At 47.0% G+C, this 17,859-nt stretch overlaps 1 protein-coding gene across 2 annotated transcripts; it reads right to left on the bottom strand.

Annotated features, from left to right (window-relative positions):
* Window positions 1-5,860: 5,860 nt before the first annotated feature.
* Window positions 5,861-9,629, bottom strand: LOC124682190 (DEAD-box ATP-dependent RNA helicase 24-like). Of its 2 annotated transcripts, none has more exons than XM_047216928.1 (5): window positions 9,018-9,629; window positions 6,828-8,056; window positions 6,625-6,661; window positions 6,133-6,535; window positions 5,861-6,034 (listed from the first exon to the last, which is right to left on the bottom strand). In XM_047216928.1, the coding sequence occupies exons 1-5, from the start codon at window positions 9,577-9,579 to the stop codon at window positions 5,983-5,985; spliced, it is 2,283 nt and encodes a 760-aa protein (XP_047072884.1). In that variant the 5' UTR covers window positions 9,580-9,629; the 3' UTR covers window positions 5,861-5,982. The 2 variants fall into 2 exon arrangements, with proteins under 2 accessions (XP_047072884.1, XP_047072885.1); XM_047216929.1 differs by having other exon boundaries at window positions 5,861-6,038; window positions 6,137-6,535.
* Between the last annotated feature and the right edge of the window lie 8,230 nt (window positions 9,630-17,859).

The raw sequence follows: 17,859 nt of genomic DNA, 5'->3' as shown, positions 1-17,859 counted from the left end.
AGATTGAAGGATGTGGGCTCAAAAGCGACAGTCCCCATTGAGAAGGATGCGGCGGTGGGCAAGACGCGTGAACACGCGTTTATTCCAGTTCCTCGGTCGCGGAGAGCGAGGTCGAGAAGACAAAGGGAGGACATGCACCGACGCATCGGCTGTCCGAGGCCACCGCAAAGCCAACCCAAATTTAGGCTTGGAATGGGGCCAAACGGACATATTCAAGCCCGCTGTCCATTTCCTGGTCGCCGTTGGGCCTCACCTTCGGGCTGCACGGACATCAACGAACTATCCGTTTTCGATGGCATCCGTTGTAGATGCACCCTAATACCCCGCCGAAGCTTCACAAAAGCGATGATCTTAACATCGTAGAAATGAAGGTCGGTGTAGGTCATCCCATCCAGCCTCGAACCGGTATTTGATCATCCTATCTTTCACATTACTAACTAATTCCATTGTATATGCTTAATATTTAGATCATTGTTTTGCAAATTATGTGAGAAAGCACATGTAGTTCCTCGCTGAACTCAACTGAGCAAGGAGTGGGACCAGTAACCAGGATCAGAATTAGCATCAAAGGCAGAAAACTGAAACACACCGCGCAAAGGCAGACTTAAATTAGCATTAACTAAACAGTCAGACGACATGGTTTTCATAATTAATCAACACAGACTATCAGATCACCACCAAAGCACAAAGGACGCCCAAATCAACAAGTAGCAGTTGTTGGCTGCTTGGTCTAAATACGAAACGGGTACAGATCAAACAATGGCGAAGGCGACGGCGCCTTCCCCTTGCTCCTCGGAGGACGGACAAATCCTCGACGGACGGGAGCGTGAGCAGCTCCACGATGCGCTTCTCCCTCTGCCTGACCGCCGTCCTCCCCCTGCACTGCGGGGTCCAGTGCTTCCTCTTCCCCCCCGCCGCCCCGCCCGGCGCCGCGGGCGCCGCGGGAGGGGAACCGGACAGGAGCGGGGACGCGCCGAGCACGCTGGTCGGGGAGACGCGCTGGTGGAAGGCGGGCGGGGGCATGGTGGCGAGGGGCACGGGGACGGGGGCGGCCCCGGCGCGGACGGCGAGGACGGAGCCGACGGGGCACGCGCGCCAGCCGAGGGCCTCGATGTCGCGCCTGACGTCCTCCGCGGAGAGCTCGGCGGCGGAGGAGGAGGCCGCGGCGCGCGGCGGGGGCCCGGCCGCGTTGATGCTGACGGTGGAGCGGCGCGGGCGCAGCAGGGCGAGCGAGTTGAGCGCGTCGACGATGACCGGCTGCGCGCGCGAGATTAACAAGTATAAGTGGAGTTGGATGAGCCGGAAAGCGGGGAGGGGTTTGGGGAGGAGGGGTACCTACCTTGTTGGACTTGTGGAACTTGATGAAGCCGTGCATGAAGAGGATCTGGTTGAGGAGGTGGATGGTGAGGCCGTTGCCGCTGTGGGTGGCGAAGAAGAGGACGTAGTCCTCCAGCGTCAGCCGCGGCCGCTCCGCCACCGGTGGCTTCGGCATGGCCTCCCTTCTCGCGTGATTTCCCTCTCTTCTCGAAGTGGGGCAGCGCCAATGGGGATGGAAGAAGAAGAAGAGGAGAGAGGCACCGCAGCGTCGTACCAGGACAATGGCAGGCCGCAGGCCACCAGAGTTGCCTGTTTGCCAAAGAGATGTTCTCTGTGGACCCGCACGCCAGTGCTCCCGCATTCCAGCGGTCCCGCCCGGCATGGACAAGGAGACTGCGCTGTGCTGTACCGCAGCAGGCGATGAACTGTCAAGCGATTTTGAAAAAAATAACCTGAAAGTGAAAGAAATCACAGGCTGATTTTCTGGTCAAATTATTTCACCGGACCAACCTTTTGTGTGGTGGTCTTTCCATCATCGCCACACGTCACTGTGTGACGCCTAGCCCATGCAAGAACGCCACACATTGACTTGTGCTAAACCATGACAAGTCATACCATATTTCAACAGTTTTGAAAACAATATTGCACACAACATCTATCAGACAACATAATGGTTCAGAGTACACATAAGATTCGACGACATCAAGGTTCGACAGCATCAAGGTTTGAATTACAATAAGGTTCGACAAGATCAAGGTTCATACAACATGAAGGTTCGACAACATAAAGGTTCGACAACAAGAACCTAGCCAAACAGACATCACTGCGTGGCGAAAGCTCCCCCCCCCCCCCCTTCGCCTTCTTCCTAGATTCTTCAGCCAATTCTTCATTCTCCCTAATGTCATGAGCCAGCTGAACCACCTCGTCGAAGAAACGATGGCTCTCCTCCGTCTTTGAAGCTTCCGCTCGAGCTCTTTCCTCCCTTATGCGCTCAGCCTCCTTATCCACCTCCTCTAGGTGCATCCTGTTGGCCCTCTCCCGTCTTAGTCGCGCAAGTAGCATGTTCTTCTGGAATTCGGCCCTCCATGTGCGGTCCCGTTCGGCCTGAAGCTTCTCATTCCTCTTCTTCTCGCGCCATATGTATTGCTCATACTCCCTTTGCATACGGGCACGGTCGGCCATCTTCTTGCCATGCTCATCCTTCTCCGTCCTTGCAACTTCTTCCTTCTCCCTCTTCCGCACCGTCCTCAAAGCCTCCTTCCAAACGGACTCCTCCTTGTCATTGCCCTCCCACGCCTCCTTCCCCTTGATGGGTTGAGTTGCCATATCTGAAAACAAAAGTGAAAAAAACCAAAATGAGTCAAGGAATTGGAAAATAGAAAGTACAATACAATTAATATATTGGAGACACATACGGAAAAAGACCCGCTAGGTATCCTAGCATACTACCACCCCGACGTCCACCATGGCGACCTCTAGTAAGCCCTACATGAATCCTTGGTTGCCTTGGAGTGCACCTGTGCAAAGTTCGGGCCGGGCCGGGTTTCGAGCCGGGCTTAAAAAAGTTCGCGGGTAAAAAATCAGGCCCGAGCCCGGCCCGGCCCGACGTCGGGCCTATAAATTAAGCCCGAACCCGGCTCGACGTCGGGCCTATAAATTAAGCCCGAACCCGACCCGAACGAGCAAAAAGCCCGGCCCGACCAGGCTAAAATGCACAAAAATGAAGGCCCGAACCCGGCTCGGCCCGACGTTCGGGCTCAGATTTCAGGCCCGAACCCGGCCCGAAGTGCAAGCCCGACCCGGCCCGGCCCGGGATTTTCGGGTCGGGCCGTCCGGGCCGGGCTGCCCATGCCCAGATGTACCTTGGAGGTTGCCCCCATTGTGATTGATGATATGGAGCTTGATGCCTTGGAGCTTGTTGCCTAGGACCATGTTGCCTTGGGGCTTGTTGGCTTGGAGCTTGTTGGCTTGGACCTTGTTGCGCAGGAACTTGTTGGCTTCGACTTTCATGGCTTGGAGTTTGTTGACTAGGACGTTGTTGGCTTGGAGATTGATTTGAAGCTTGTTGGCTACTTGATTGTTGGCTTGTGCTAGCATCATTGCCCTTTGACTTCTTGCCGTTTGTACATTTTCTTCTATTGTGCCCCTTACTATTGCATGATCCACAATTAGTTGGCTTGCGAGCCTCTTGGAATAATTTGTTTTCCGAATGACCTCATCTGTCCATATCTCCGTGATACCTCTTTGTCTTTCTTCTTCCACGTTTCACAACCTTCCATTCCGGATCTGGTCAAACTTGCACTCCATGATACTCCAAGAACTCCTTCAACAATACCTTCAATTGAACTGCGATGATGCTTAATCGAGAATTCCTTAAACCATACCTTCAATTCCAAGAAGGTATCAAACGTGAGCCCTTTAGAGATCATAGCCGTCTTCGCACCCACATCTCTCTTGAAAATTGGCCTCGCTCCAACAAGTAAACTTTTGCCACCATCAACCATGGCTCCATCCGCAAAACTAACATCACGGAACAATGGTATCCGAATATCCCGTCCAGTTACCTTCTTGAAGATCTCGGCTCTTTCAGCTTCTTTAGCCGTCAGGCCATCCTCATCAACTTCTTCATCGGGTCCATCATCATCCGAGTCTGAGGCATAGCATCGGGAATAAGGAATGGAGTGGTTCATGTCCTCTTGCGTCAAATATGTATCCAAATCACCGATATTGTTGTAATTCATCTCGAAACCATTATCACCATCGTCATGCTCGTCATACTCCTTCTCCAACGATGGATCTTGGGCAATGGGAGATTGGACAATAGGAGATTCGTTGGCTTCTTCTTGGCTCATGGGCGGTGGACTCCTACCTTCAACGAGGGAGGAGCGCCGGTTAAGGTCAAGCTCCATATGAGCATCAACAGTTTTGGTTGCAAACAACTCCAAAGCCTTGTCTTGTGACTCGGCCACCATCTCCTTGTAAACGGACCAACGTTTCTCGGAGTTGATACGCATTGTCTTCCAACGGGTGTGCATTCCAAACCCCACATTGTGTCTTCCCTCTAGCTCAACACCATCATTTGGCTCATTCTAATTCAACTCAATCCTCCCTTGTGCTACCACCTCGGCAGAGCTAGGGCTACGGTCAAACACCAAGTCAACTTCTTCCGGGTCTGGCTCTAGGTTTTCCTTCAAAAAAGCATCCTTGTCCACATGATGAACATGACCAATTCTTTCCATCCCCCTAGCATAATGTGAACAACACATACATACATGTGTTCATTAGTTACCATAATCAACACAAATCAACCTAGGGTTTCTAGCCATACAACCTAGCCCTACAATTTCTCCTATTTCAACAAACCCTAAAATCCAACCAAATCTACATCCACCCTCAAATCAACCTAGGATTTCACATCTAGGGTTTCACATGTAGATCCAACCAAATCCATCAATTCATTGGATGAAAAGAAGGAGAACGGAGGAGATTACCTCAAGGAACGGGTTGGGAACGATCTCCACGGACAGATCTGGAGAAATAGAAGAGATTTGGGGAGAGATTTGGTGGGGGGGAGAGAGGAACCGCCAGCCTTGTTCTTGAGGGAAGAAGAAACAGAGAGGAGAATGGCTGGGTCGGGCTGGGGCGGGCGCGGACGGTTCACTTAAGTGGATGTGTGGCACCCTTCCCATTAGAAAGTGTGGTGCTCATGCAAGCGGCGCCACACATCCCTGCCACGTCGGCTGGTCAACGACGCAGCATCGACCACGCCACGTCGGCATGGATGTGTAGCACCGCTCGCATGGGCGTCACACAGTGAGGTGTGGCGTCGATGGGAAGGGCGCCACACAAAAAGGTTAGTCTGTGCACATCTTTCACTTTTAGGTTATTTTTTGTCAAAATCGCCTGAACTGTCCAACTACTACTGTAGCAAAGACGCGAAAAGCATGGCAATGGATTTACACTGCTGCACCCCAAGCACTGGGCGTCAATAGTTCAATTTACTGTGCCAAACCTGTCAACTAAAGGATCTGCTCAAGTTATGTAACCTAGGTATCAACACACGACCTGCTCCAATGCATCTTCTCTGCTCACACAGGTTACATCACGCATTCCACAAACTAAAGGAAGATATGGTTCGTGGCATAATTAACAAACAACACAAGACATTAAGAAAAAACTAGGCAAAATGGCCACAAACACATCACATGATTACCCATTTTGGATGGCCTATTTTGACTGTTTTTCACTGCATGCTTTAACTTTTAATAGCATTATATACCACACTGCTGCATCATCTTTCACAGGCCATAAGAAATGGTATCTGTGATATTCAAATTAGTTACTCTGTTAGCAAAATTGACATATTCTGTAGTAATACGGATCAAAGAACAACCAATCAACTGCCCTTTAACACAAGACAAGAGTTGTAGCGTCTCACAACCATTTTTTACCATACTTGATACAGTGATCTCCACATTTTGACCGAATGAATGTAAGAATGCTTCAGGTCAGGAATAGACAACTCACTACTGGAATACACTACTGGAATAGGAACAACAATTTTATCATTCACATCATGTAAACTACAATTTACAACAATATGTTTTGCGAAGGTAATAAAACAAAACTGGAGACAATTTGGTACACTGGGAGTTCAAAGGTCTATTAGTGATCCCATCCTGACGGCCGCTTTCTCTCCCTTCGTTGCTCCTTCGAGCTGCAATTCACAGGAATTTTGACTGGTTGTTAGCAAACTGAATAGAGAGTACAGCAAGGATAAAGTGTTTCTGTGTCGATGTACCATGAGCCACGTACCGCTCAGGGTTTGAGTTCCCATTTTCGTTACTGTTTCCTGCAGGTCTAGCTGCGGGGACAAATGAGGGCGCCGGGGGTCCTCCTCCTATGGTGCCACCAGAAACAAAACCACGGAGTGCCGGCTTTACAAAGGGAGCTGCACCCCTCGAAGGTGCGCTGTTGCTTGGCGCACTCGAAGACGCTGAGACAAAGCTACTCTTGAAATTTTGCATCATTCCTGTCTTCAGCGTATTTACAGTGGCAGATCTTGGGGCAGGTACTTGTGGCCCGGAATCACCGTAGCCAATGCCAAGGCCAAAATCAACTCCACGTATGCCACGGCCGCGCCCACGTGCACCACCACCACCACTTCCACTTCCACCACCGCCTCCACTACCTTTTCCTTTGCCACCTTTCTTTCCACCTGATTAACACAATTAATTGTTAGTATAATCGGTTTTCTAAAACATTCATCCATATAAAATGCTGTGTATCAAAATAAACAGGACAAACCTTTTCTGGAGTCGCGGTTTGATCTGAACCTCCCATCCTGAAATTTTAAAAAAAAAAGTCAGTTAAGAGGGGTTGTGTTCATGATAATGACTATGTAAATTGCAATGACAGTATGCACATTGCTGCCCGTGATAAATTTTAAACTACAATGTGTACAGCTGACAAAACGCGCAAAAATTCCCAGATAAGTTAGAGGAACACACCTTCATTGCCAGATCCATAAGTTCATTGGGCACATCTTGACCAGCAGCAATTAAACTATGAACCAGTTCGCCTGCAAATCGTGTTTCTTTCTGTGTGATTAGAGTATATGCGATGCCATCTTTATCACCAGCGCGGCCAGTTCTTCCAATGCGGTGAATATGCATATCCATTTCTTTTGCAATATCAAAGTTGACAACTGTTTTGATTGACTTTATGTCCAGACCACGTGCAGCAACATCAGTTGCAACAAGAACATGGTAAATCCCAGACTTGAACTTCTGCAATGTCTCCATCCGAGAAGCTTGATCCTTGTCACCGTGAAGTGCTGCAACTTTGAATCCTCGCTGATTCAACTGGTTCTCAACCTCATCGACTCTAGCCTTTTTAGCTGCAAATACAAGAACATCTCCATCATCAATCATCCCAGGCATTTTCTCGACAAGCCACGGCATCTTCTCAACATCAGAAGGGAGTACATTAACAAGTTGTTTGATATCTTCATTAGCACTCCCAACTTGACCAACTGTGACTCGAATAGGGTCACTCAAAATTTCTCTAGCCAAACGTTCCACTTTGTATGGCATGGTTGCAGAGAAAAGCAAGGTTTGTCGGTCTGGTCTAATTTGACCAACAATGGACCGGATCTGTGGCTCAAATCCAAGATCAAACATGCGATCAGCTTCATCAAGAACCAGATAAGTTGCCCTAAACATCTTCAATGCCTTCATCTTAAGCAAGTCTATCAGTCTCCCTGGGGTAGCAACAACTATTTCACAGCCTGCTTTCAGTTCTTTAAACTGATCAAATTTAGAAACACCACCATAAACAGCAGCTACTTGAAGGTTGTAAGGCTTTGCAAACTTCTTAGCTTCGAGGTATATTTGATGCGCCAATTCTCTTGTTGGAGCACAGATGACGCCTATTGGACCTTCTTCCTTCTGAAGCTCAGGCTGATCCATAATATGAACAATCATAGGGAGAACAAATGCTGCAGTTTTCCCTGAACCAGTTTTTGCAATACCAATGATATCTCTCCCTGATAGTACAATAGGTAAAGCCTGGCACTGAATTGTGGTCGGCTTTTCATAGGCTTGCTTCGCAATAGCATTCATCAGTTGCACAGGAAACCCACAATCCTCAAAGTTTCTAACTGGCCTTGGCACATCAAAGCCTGAAACCCGAATTGACAAACTTTTCATATAATCAGCCACCTCTTCCGGACTCATCCCTACAAGAGACAAGTACGAAGTCAATAGATGCCTTCAAGTAGGAATTGCTAAACCATACAAAATGAGAATGACCAATCTGTAGAAGTTATACTCAATGCACATCATGCTAGTTGTTACCGCATCAAACATGAAAAAGTACTTGCACCATTGCAGTTTCACTTTAAAACATAGATAGGCTTCATCAATCTATTTTTTAGGAGGGTCAGTAAAAGAGGATGGAAACATAAGATAAACAACAAAAAGGCTCCACTTTCTTAATACTAGCAATTACAGTGAGTACTACACTGAAATAAGACGCGATATTATGGCTCTTCGGCTGTTGTCCTAATGAAGGGTAACTTGGACTGGTGATATTGTAAAGAAGTGATGACCCGGTTCCCCCATCTCAAAATAACACAGACTTGGGAGGTACTATACAACTAGACGGCATTCAAACAATAAGCATGCCATCTAAAATAGTGATCCCCAAATTGTGAAAGGCATAATTTCCATTTCAAGACAAGGGAGCATTCAGATCTTAACATCCAATTGTAATAACCGGGTTCATCACTTGATTCACTAAGTAAGCTAGACCTCTGGTCAGATTTCATAGTGGTGAGATCAAATTGAAGTAGCACAACGGTAATAATCTACACAGGACGCCCATTTGACAGGTAACGATATATATGCTCAATCAAACTGCAAAGTAAGTTAAACTGGCTATTCTATCATGGGGAGCAAAAGTGCTTCAGATCTTAGCATCCAATTGGAATGACCAGGTTTATCACTTGTGATTTACTAAGCAGAGCAAAGAAGCTAGACCTCTGGTCAGAGCTCATACGGTGATATCAAATTGAAGTAGCCCAACGGTGTAATCTAAACATGACGCTCAATTGACAGGTAACGATACGTATGCCAAAAATCAAACGGTGAAATAAGTTCAACATCGTCTGCTATCATGGGGAGGAACAAGAGTTTCACCTGAAACTGACGGCTTCTCCTCATAGAAATCCTTGTTGAAAGGCTCGTACTCGATGGTCGAATGGTCTAGCGGCGGTATGGGCTCTATCTTCCTCTTGTCCGCTACTACTATGGGGTTGTCGTCCGAGTCGTACTCCATCATGCCGGCGTCGACGGCCTTGGCGGCAGCATACACCTCCTCGTCGGAGTTGTACCCGGCGTTCATAACGTCGGCGGCAAGCGTGAGCCCGGCGTCCTTCTTGGCACGCAGGTAGCTCTCCATGGGGTCGTCGTCCTCGTCGGAGTCCGCGCGGCGGAGCGCCTCGGGCTTGGGCGGCGGGGGCGGCGCGCGGATCTCCTCCTGGATCTCCGCCATGAACGCGTCGAGCGGGTCGATCTCGTCGTCCTCCGGCTTCCCGCCACCCGCGGCGTCTGAGGGCGCGGCGGCGTCGTCCGAGAAGGCGATGTCGTCGAGGTCGTCATCGGCGGGCACGTAGAGCCGCGGGGCGGGCTGGGAGCGCTCGAAGCTGTAGGAGGTGGGGCGCGGGATGCTGAAGCCCTCGAGCCTCGGGCGCTTCGACATGGCCGGCGGGCAAGGAGGTGGTAGCGAGCAGGCTAGGGTTTGCGTTGCGAGGCGGGGAGAAAGACGATGGACAGGGAGAGAACTGGCGCCGCTTGGTTGGGTGGGTCGTGGGCCGGGTACTGGACGGGTCTGACGCACCCGTTATCCGAAGTCGGTTGCGGCACAAAGTGGGCCTAGTGTTCTTTTTTTTTTAAGCGGTGGTGGGCCTAGTGTTCGAATCCATCAGCAAATTGAACTTCTGAACTTGTAGAAGTGTAATTGTTTCCTTCCCATATTTTTTCTACAATACTTTCCTTTCCATATTTGTAATATTTATTGTTTACTTGCATTTATTTATCTTTGATTAAAATTATGAGTTGAATTCCACATGTAAATGTCACATCAACCCAATAAGATCATACTAAGAAAACGGAAACCATGTAATCAGTTAAATTATGGCAGGGTTAAATTATAGCAGAGGTGAGTATTGAACCTAGGCTAGCCAGTATGCTATTGGCTGACTTGTTCGAAGTGGATCATTTGGAAGCTTGGTATGAAAATACAAAGCAAGATATCCGATCTTTGTAGGTGATCCAAAACATGCAATCAAGAACATCCTACTTGCCCAAAAGTTGTTTCAGCAAGTTCCCGAATTTTTCAATGAAAACCGTGTGATAGATCGACATAAAATGCACATTGTGCCACGCCCCACATGAACATTTTTTTTTTTTGAACTGGAACACACCGATTCCATTAACTTGGCTCAGCCAACTCGCTGGCCACCATCACACTTACAAAGTTTGGTACTTCATCAGGCCATAGCAGCCGATTTTCAGTTTGGTTTGCACCCACTGTCGCAAGCTCATGCGCGACTTTATTACAAACTCTAGGAACAAAGCAAATCTTAAACGAAATAAAATTAAGCTGGAGAAATGAGCGTATATCTCTGAAGATGACTCCTTCAGGCGCCAAGTCATACTCCGAAGTCTGCAGGGCTCTTACAAGATTTGAAGAGTCTGTCTCGAACAGTACGTGTCCCATCCCCCACTCAGCAGCTGCCGACGCTGCCTCCGCACAAGCTATAGCCTCCGTCTGTATTGCACTGGCTGCATATTTGATTGCTCCCGCTCCCGCTCCCCTGACTGTTCCAACACTGTCCCTCACAACAAAACCCCATCCGCCGGATCGCCTTGCTTCCTGGAACGATCCATCACAATTAATTTTCAGCACATCGCCTATTGGTTTGCTCCAGCTTTGCAGTTGAGGCACTGTATTCTCTTTCTTGTCTCCCCTACTGTAAAGCATGGATCCAACAGCCCAGTATTTGATCTGCCCAGACAGCTCAGCCAACGAGATTGCCTTCCCTTCTTTATTCAGTTTGTTGCGACGTAGCCACCAACGCCAAAGCAAACAGCAGACAGTTGCCTTCTCATTATCATCAAGCTTCAAGATCTCCTGCACCACCGCTGCTGCACTCTGATATGTACTCATACGATCACACAAAGTCTCTAGACCCAAACTCACCCATATCTCTCTCACTTTCTTACATTTGAGAAACAAGTGTGCACCATCTTCATTTAATTTTCTGCAGCATACACACAGGGTTTCACATTCCATTCCCTTGCGTTTAATGTTCATCAACAGAGGTAAACTGTTGTGGGCAAACCTCCACATAAATTGTTTAACCTTCGGCACACATGGCAAATTCCATATTCCTTTCCAAAAGCTGGCTTCCTCCTGTGTACCCGACGAGTCCTGCCGCTCACTATCTCGAATTCGAATAAAAACTTGGTAGGCTGACTTTACTGAAAACACACCTTTATTGTCAAAGTACCAAGCTGGGTAGTCCTCAAATTCATCACGAATGGGTATTTCCAGAATCAACTTGGCATCCATTTCCCAAAATGTATCTCTGACTAGCATTTCATCCCATTGACCTGTCATTGGATCAATTAGTTCACTTACTTTCGTAAGGATTCTCTGGCCTCTTGGGGTGATTGGCTGCCTTCTCCCTTCCCTTGGTATCCACGGATCTGCCCACATATTAATACTACTTCCATCACCAATCCGCCATACCAAACCTTCTTTCAACAGTTGTATCCCCTTCAGAATGCTCCTCCAAGCGTAAGAGATACCAGTAGTAGCTGTAGCCTCTAAAATAGAGTTATTTGGGAAGTACCTTGCTTTAAGCACTCTGGCACAAAGAGACTCTGAATCAATAAGCATCCTCCAAGCTTGCCTTGCCAGCATAGCTATATTAAATCCATAGAGGTCCCTAAAGCCAAGGCCTCCCTCTTTCTTGGGCTTGGATAAAATCTCCCAGCTTAGCCAATGGACCTTATTTTCATTTTCTTGTTGTGCCCACCAAAACCTGCATATCATGGTGCTTATCTGCTCACAAAGAGTTTGTGTCAAATCGAAACATGACATGGCAAAGGTTGGAATAGCTTGTGCAATCACCTTAATGAGAATATCCTTCCCTGCCTTAGATAGCATTCGCTCTTTCCACCCTTGAATTTTCTTCCAAATTCTATCTTTAATATATTCAAAAGTTTTTGATCTCGACCTACCTACATAAACCGGTAGGCCGAGGTACTTCTCCGTCCTTGCCTCGGCGCGTATATTCAGTACCTGAAGGACATTTTCCTTGTCTCCATCTCTTGTGTTTTCACTAAACATCACTGACGACTTATCAAAATTTACCGTTTGCCCCGAGCAATCTTCATAAAGTTGTAGCATATTCTGCAGTGACGTAGCACTTTCTTGCGTAGCTTTGATAAGTACTAGTGAATCGTCTGCAAACAAAAGATGATTAAAACTCGGAGCTCCATCACATATTCTTACTCCTTCCAATTCTCCCTCCACTTCCGCCCTGTTCAGCAAGGATGAGAACCCTTCTGCACAAATAAGGAACAAGTATGGTGATAACGGGTCCCCCTGTCGCAACCCTCTTTGTGGTTTAAACGCATCGGTTAAAACACCATTCACTTTCACTTGATAGCTGACCGAGGTAATGCATTGCATGATTAGATCCACCCATCTATCCGCAAACCCCAACTTCCTCATAATTCTCTCCAAAAATTTCCACTCCACACGATCATAAGCCTTACTCATGTCCAATTTAACCGCTGCATACCCCTCCCTCCCCCTTCTTTTTGTCTTCATAAAGTGTGTACATTCATAAGCCAGTAAAATATTATCCGTGATTAGACGCCCCGGCACGAAAGCACTTTGATTAGGAGAGATGATCTCATGCAAAATCTGCTTCAACCTATTTGCAAGAATTTTCGAAACTAGCTTGTACACCACATTGCATAAACTTATTGGACGCAAATCTTTCATATTATCCGGCTCTTTTGTCTTTGGAATCAGCACAATGCATGTATCATTCCAGTCCGGAGGCATAGGACCACCATTCAGCACACATAACACCTCATCGGTTACCTTCTCTCCCACCACATCCCAAAACTTCTTGTAAAAAATTGAGTGCATACCATCTGGTCCTGGTGCTTTGAGATCACCTATACTCTCCAATGCTTCAACCACCTCCTCCCCGGTGAACTCCTTGCAAAGCAATTCGTTCATTGGCTGGGTGACTCGTGGATCAATACGATCCATAAGCTCCTCCATCCGCGTACCTGTAGAAGATGTAAACAGATTTGTAAAATAGTTAGTAACCACCTCTTTCATGGCCTCCTCCTCCTCCACCACACCACCATCCTCCTTCCTTAATTTTTTTATATGATTTCTCCTCTTCCTCTCTGAAGCATATGTGTGAAAGAACTTTGTGTTCCTATCACCCTCCTTCATCCAGCTTACATGTGCACGTTGTTTCCAATATGTTTCTCTTTGCTCTTCTAACCGACTTAGCTTAAACCGAAGCACCTGCTCTTTATGTAGTTGCACCCTCCCTATATCTTTCCTCCTCCACTCTTCTAATTCTCTCTTAACTCTTTTTATTCTTTTCTCCAACTCCCCCAGAACATTCTTACTCCAATCAACCAGGTTGCCAAGAACTCCTCTCACAGCCGCTGTTACCCCTTTGTTATTCACTCCCACTTCCATACCCCATGCATTCTCTACAATACTCCTACATTCTGGTTCCTCCAACCACCTCGCTTCAAACTTCGGCATTAAATTTCGGGTCGAGTTAAACCGTTTAGTCAGACCCCCATGCGTGTCCACTATAACCGGCCGATGATCCGAGTGACGTGGGTCGCCATTCACCACCTTATAAGCAGGAAATCTATCCTTCCAACCTTGCGTTGCCACCGCCCTATCCAATCTTTCCTTCACATAATTCTCAGCTGAATGACTATTGTTTCTCCAGGTGAATGGATCACCAACAAATCCGAGATCATCCAAAGCGCAACACTCTAGTGCCTCCTTAAATTTGTCCATTTGCCTCTGCGGTTTTGGTGCACCACCTTCCTTCTCCCATGCATATAAAATTTCATTAAAGTCCCCTACACACAACCAAGGTTTATCATTTTGGTGCTTCAAAGTACGCATCAATTGCCATGTCTTATCCCTTTCTTCAGTCTTCGGCTCACCATATATTCCTGTAAATCTCCAAACAAAACCGTCCTTCTCCATGATCTCAGTGTCAATGTGATATCTAGACTGAAAACCCACTTGTCTCAAATTGACCTCATTCTTCCAGAATAGAACTAGCCCTCCACTTTGACCTTCACAGTCTTTGACTAGCATATTGGGCATACCCAATTTCCACCTCAACCAATCCAACTTCTCTCCCTTCAATTTCGTTTCCGACACAAAAAGTACATCGGGGTCCTCCCTCTTCTGGAGATCCAGAAGACCTCGAATGGCCGGGCCGTTCCCCAACCCCCGACCATTCCAACCTACAATCTTCATTGATGCACGCGAGGCTGTTCTGACAGCCCCGCTTTCACATTGATAGTCTGACTCTCATTCTTGCTATATGCTACCAGAGTTCCTTTACTCCTCTTCGGATCTGTCTGCACATCGACGTCCATCTCCTCAGCGCCCCTCTTCTTGTCAAAACTCCCCCCCACACCTGATGTTGTGTTCTCCACATTTCGCACAACCTTCTTAAACTTCTTCCTACCCGACTTCTCATTTTCTACCTTCCCACCTCCACACACACTGTCCTCTTGGTCCTTATTTTCTGTCTCCTGCACCTCTTTATTTTTTCCTACTTCTTCCAACACTGCAACCCCTACGTCCAGTATCATTGCAGGACTACTCTCCTGTACCATACCTTCCTTCCCCTCCTCCAAGGTCACCCTATTATTACCTCCATCCTTTCCTTCCCCGATCAGCGACTGTTTTTCCTCGCCCACAACATTGTTAAGATCCTTCCTCTCTGTAGTTATTGAAGGATTGGTACCATCCTTCACACTTCCATCTATTATGCTTGCATTAGCTAGAATTGTCCCAACATCCTTGCGCCACGACGGGCTATCGCTCCCTGACCCCCTTACAAAGTTACTGAGACTAAGGTTCTTTCCTCCATTCCGATCATACCAGTTCCGTTGGTTTACATATTGGTTCCCCTTCTTCTGCGGCACCCATTTAAGCCATTTCCCATACTGTGGTTCCTCCCCTCTCTTCAACTTAACAGAGCAACTCTTGTCAATGTGTCCAATTTTCCCACAAACCAAAGGAAAAAACGATTCATGATACTATCATCTTAACATAACACTAGCGATGAACATGCAGAACATGTCAACACATTTCAGCGGTTGAGGCTTCAAATGAAGTGTTTTTTTTTGCGGGTAAATGAAGTGTTATGGGTGAAAAACTTCTTGTAGATGTTGGGATGCAGCAACAAATTTAGAATATGTTTTGTGATAGTCATAATGCTATCCATCTTGCTAAGAATCCAAGTTTTCACTCTCAAACCAAGCACATTGATGTAATGTATCACTGGATTCAAGAAGTTGTGAGTTCCAAGTTGTTGAAACTTGAGAAGATCCATACCTACAAGTACAAGAATGGCTCGGATATGATGACAAAACTCCCGACGGTGCTCTTGGGTTGCTCTCCGGTAGAGCCAGAAGCAATCTTCGACTCCGCCGCCGGTAGTCCACCTCCAGGGGATCCTAGATGGCGCCGTCACCGGCGGTGGCGATGTCCTCCCTCTCGGCAAAGGATGGAGGGGAGGAGTGTATCATGGCGCCGATGGGGCTGTGATTGCGGTAATAGGTCGCGCGGCCTTGATGGTCGGGGCCTGAATGGCAGCGGATGGCGTGAAGCTCCGTCAAGATCCCTCGATGTAGGGTCCAATCTGGGCTAGCCAACCGCCATGGATGAATTTCGTGGATGCTTCTGCAGCTGCCTCCTCCTCCTTTGCTGCTCCAACCGACGGCGTGGGGTGCTGCTGGTGTGCTCGAACAAGTAGGTGGTCTTAGGTTTCTTCTTTCGCAAAGACGATGTTTTGCTTGATGTGTGTCCTCATTGATCTGGCTGGTGACGAGTTTCGGAACGATCCGTTGGAGATCTCAATTGGGTGCTTGATGCATGTAGCTAGATTGCTGTCGGATGGGATTTGATTGTGTGCAGCCATATTTCTGGTTGTGCGGCTTCATGTATGTGTGGCGCGAAGCTTCGTTGTCTGTGTCACCATGAGGCATGTCGGTGTTTCGATTTCTATGGTGACGACAGTGGCAACACATGACCGAGTCTTCGAGGCGATGAGGACTTTGCTTGGTGTTTCTTGACTTGTAGTAGTGGCATGCCGGCATCGGTAAGCGGGGACGGCAACACATGAGGAGTACAATGCTTTATCTTTTAAGGTGAAAATTCAAGGTCTTACCTTAAGTGGTTGTGTGTGGCAATGGTCTTGTTCTAGGCATTGTTTTGAGAGAGAGCGGACTTTTCTAGGGTGAAAACCTATGATCGGACGGTGACGGTGCTTGTACAATGTTTCCTTCTTAGAGACGCCACTTTTGGAGAAGTTGGACTTAGGGTGTTGTCTTGGTAGTGGTTTGTGCTACTGCTACAAGGTTTTGATCACTGTAGCGGGGTCTTTTCTTTTTATCTTCTTCCTTCTGTTGTAGGGTTATGTGCGTTCGTAATGTCTTTAGAACATTGTGTTTCTGTAGAGGTTTAGCGTAATTGGTATCTCCGCGATATTAATATACTTTCTTTGTAAAAAAAAATTGTTGCAAGGCAACATGCATGGTGGTGCCCCCACAACCACCACATGAGTTAGATGGGGGAGAATGTTGGGTATCCTCCTCATGAGTGTTGTGAGAAGATGGCCTTATAAAGCCTTCCGCGCAGCCCAAACAGTTGCAATAGCCCATTGACCATTAGGGTTTTGACCGATAGCCATTTTGGAAATTGCACATGAGGCAAGGAAGAGGATATTCCTCCATCTAGCCACCACTATGTAGTGTGAAGAAAACCGAGGTTGGCCTCCATTGGAGAACAAAACCAAGAGAAAAAGGAAACAGATAGTTGAAGGAAGAGATCAAGCGTCGAGCCTTGCCCACGAGATTGTAAAGACCGGATTTACTACCTTGTCTCCTTCAAGCCGTGGTTCCAACATCTTTGATAAGATTGCTCCAAGCCCTATCTTTTGTGCTCCAAATCTTGTTGTTTGCATCTAAGATCTGTGTGTATCTTGATGCATGAGATGCTTTAGTGTTGTTTATAGAAGAGTAAGTTGTATCCCCATTTGATAATAGTGGAAGATTTTGGTGGTGTCACCCCCATGGGATTTTTCCTCTCAAGTTGAGAGGTTTTTCACGTAAAAAGGATTGATATTTCTGTGTGTTGATTTGAATCTATCTCCCTACCTAAGACATCCTGTATGGTCAAGAGAGTGCTTCTCTCCTTACCTAAGACACCCTCTATGGTCAAGAGCCATGAAGTGACTCTTTTTTCCATATATGTTTCATGCATATGTTTCTATCCGACACAAGCACCATGAAGTGACTCTTTTTTCCATATATGTTTCATGCATATGTTTCTATCCGACACAAGCAACGACCCACGAGTTAATAAATAGTGATACACCCCCGATTCGAATTAATTGACTCAACTTTATCTACATATGGATGTACCTAGACGTGTTTCTTAACTAGATAGGTTTGTATCTAGACAAAGTTGAGTAAATTAATATGAACCAGAGAGAGCACTAAAGTTTACATTAGTTTTCTCTCGGCATTTTCAGATCACGTTTAAGAGTGCTAATCTCCAATTAAGAGGTTAAAATGTGTGCCTGGTTTTCCCAACATTATTAGCCTATACTGTGCTCAAGTTCCTAAATACGATTTCGCTAGAGTCATTTTGAGTTCCAGTAACCTCAAG

Source organism: Lolium rigidum, unplaced genomic scaffold (assembly GCF_022539505.1).
Source record: "Lolium rigidum isolate FL_2022 unplaced genomic scaffold, APGP_CSIRO_Lrig_0.1 contig_70191_1, whole genome shotgun sequence".
NCBI lineage: Eukaryota > Viridiplantae > Streptophyta > Magnoliopsida > Poales > Poaceae > Lolium > Lolium rigidum.
This window is presented reverse-complemented; position numbering and strand designations above follow the sequence as displayed.

Coding starts and splice junctions, on each gene's coding strand:
- LOC124682190 (XM_047216928.1), bottom strand. CDS start 9,579: ATGTCGAAGCGCCCGAGGCTCGAGGGCTTCAGCATCCCGCGCCCCACC. Junction 6,536..6,624: donor AAACCGCGACTCCAGAAAAG/GTTTGTCCTGTT, acceptor TGTGTTAATCAG/GTGGAAAGAAAGGTGGCAAA. Junction 6,035..6,132: donor GGGAACTCAAACCCTGAGCG/GTACGTGGCTCA, acceptor TGTGAATTGCAG/CTCGAAGGAGCAACGAAGGG.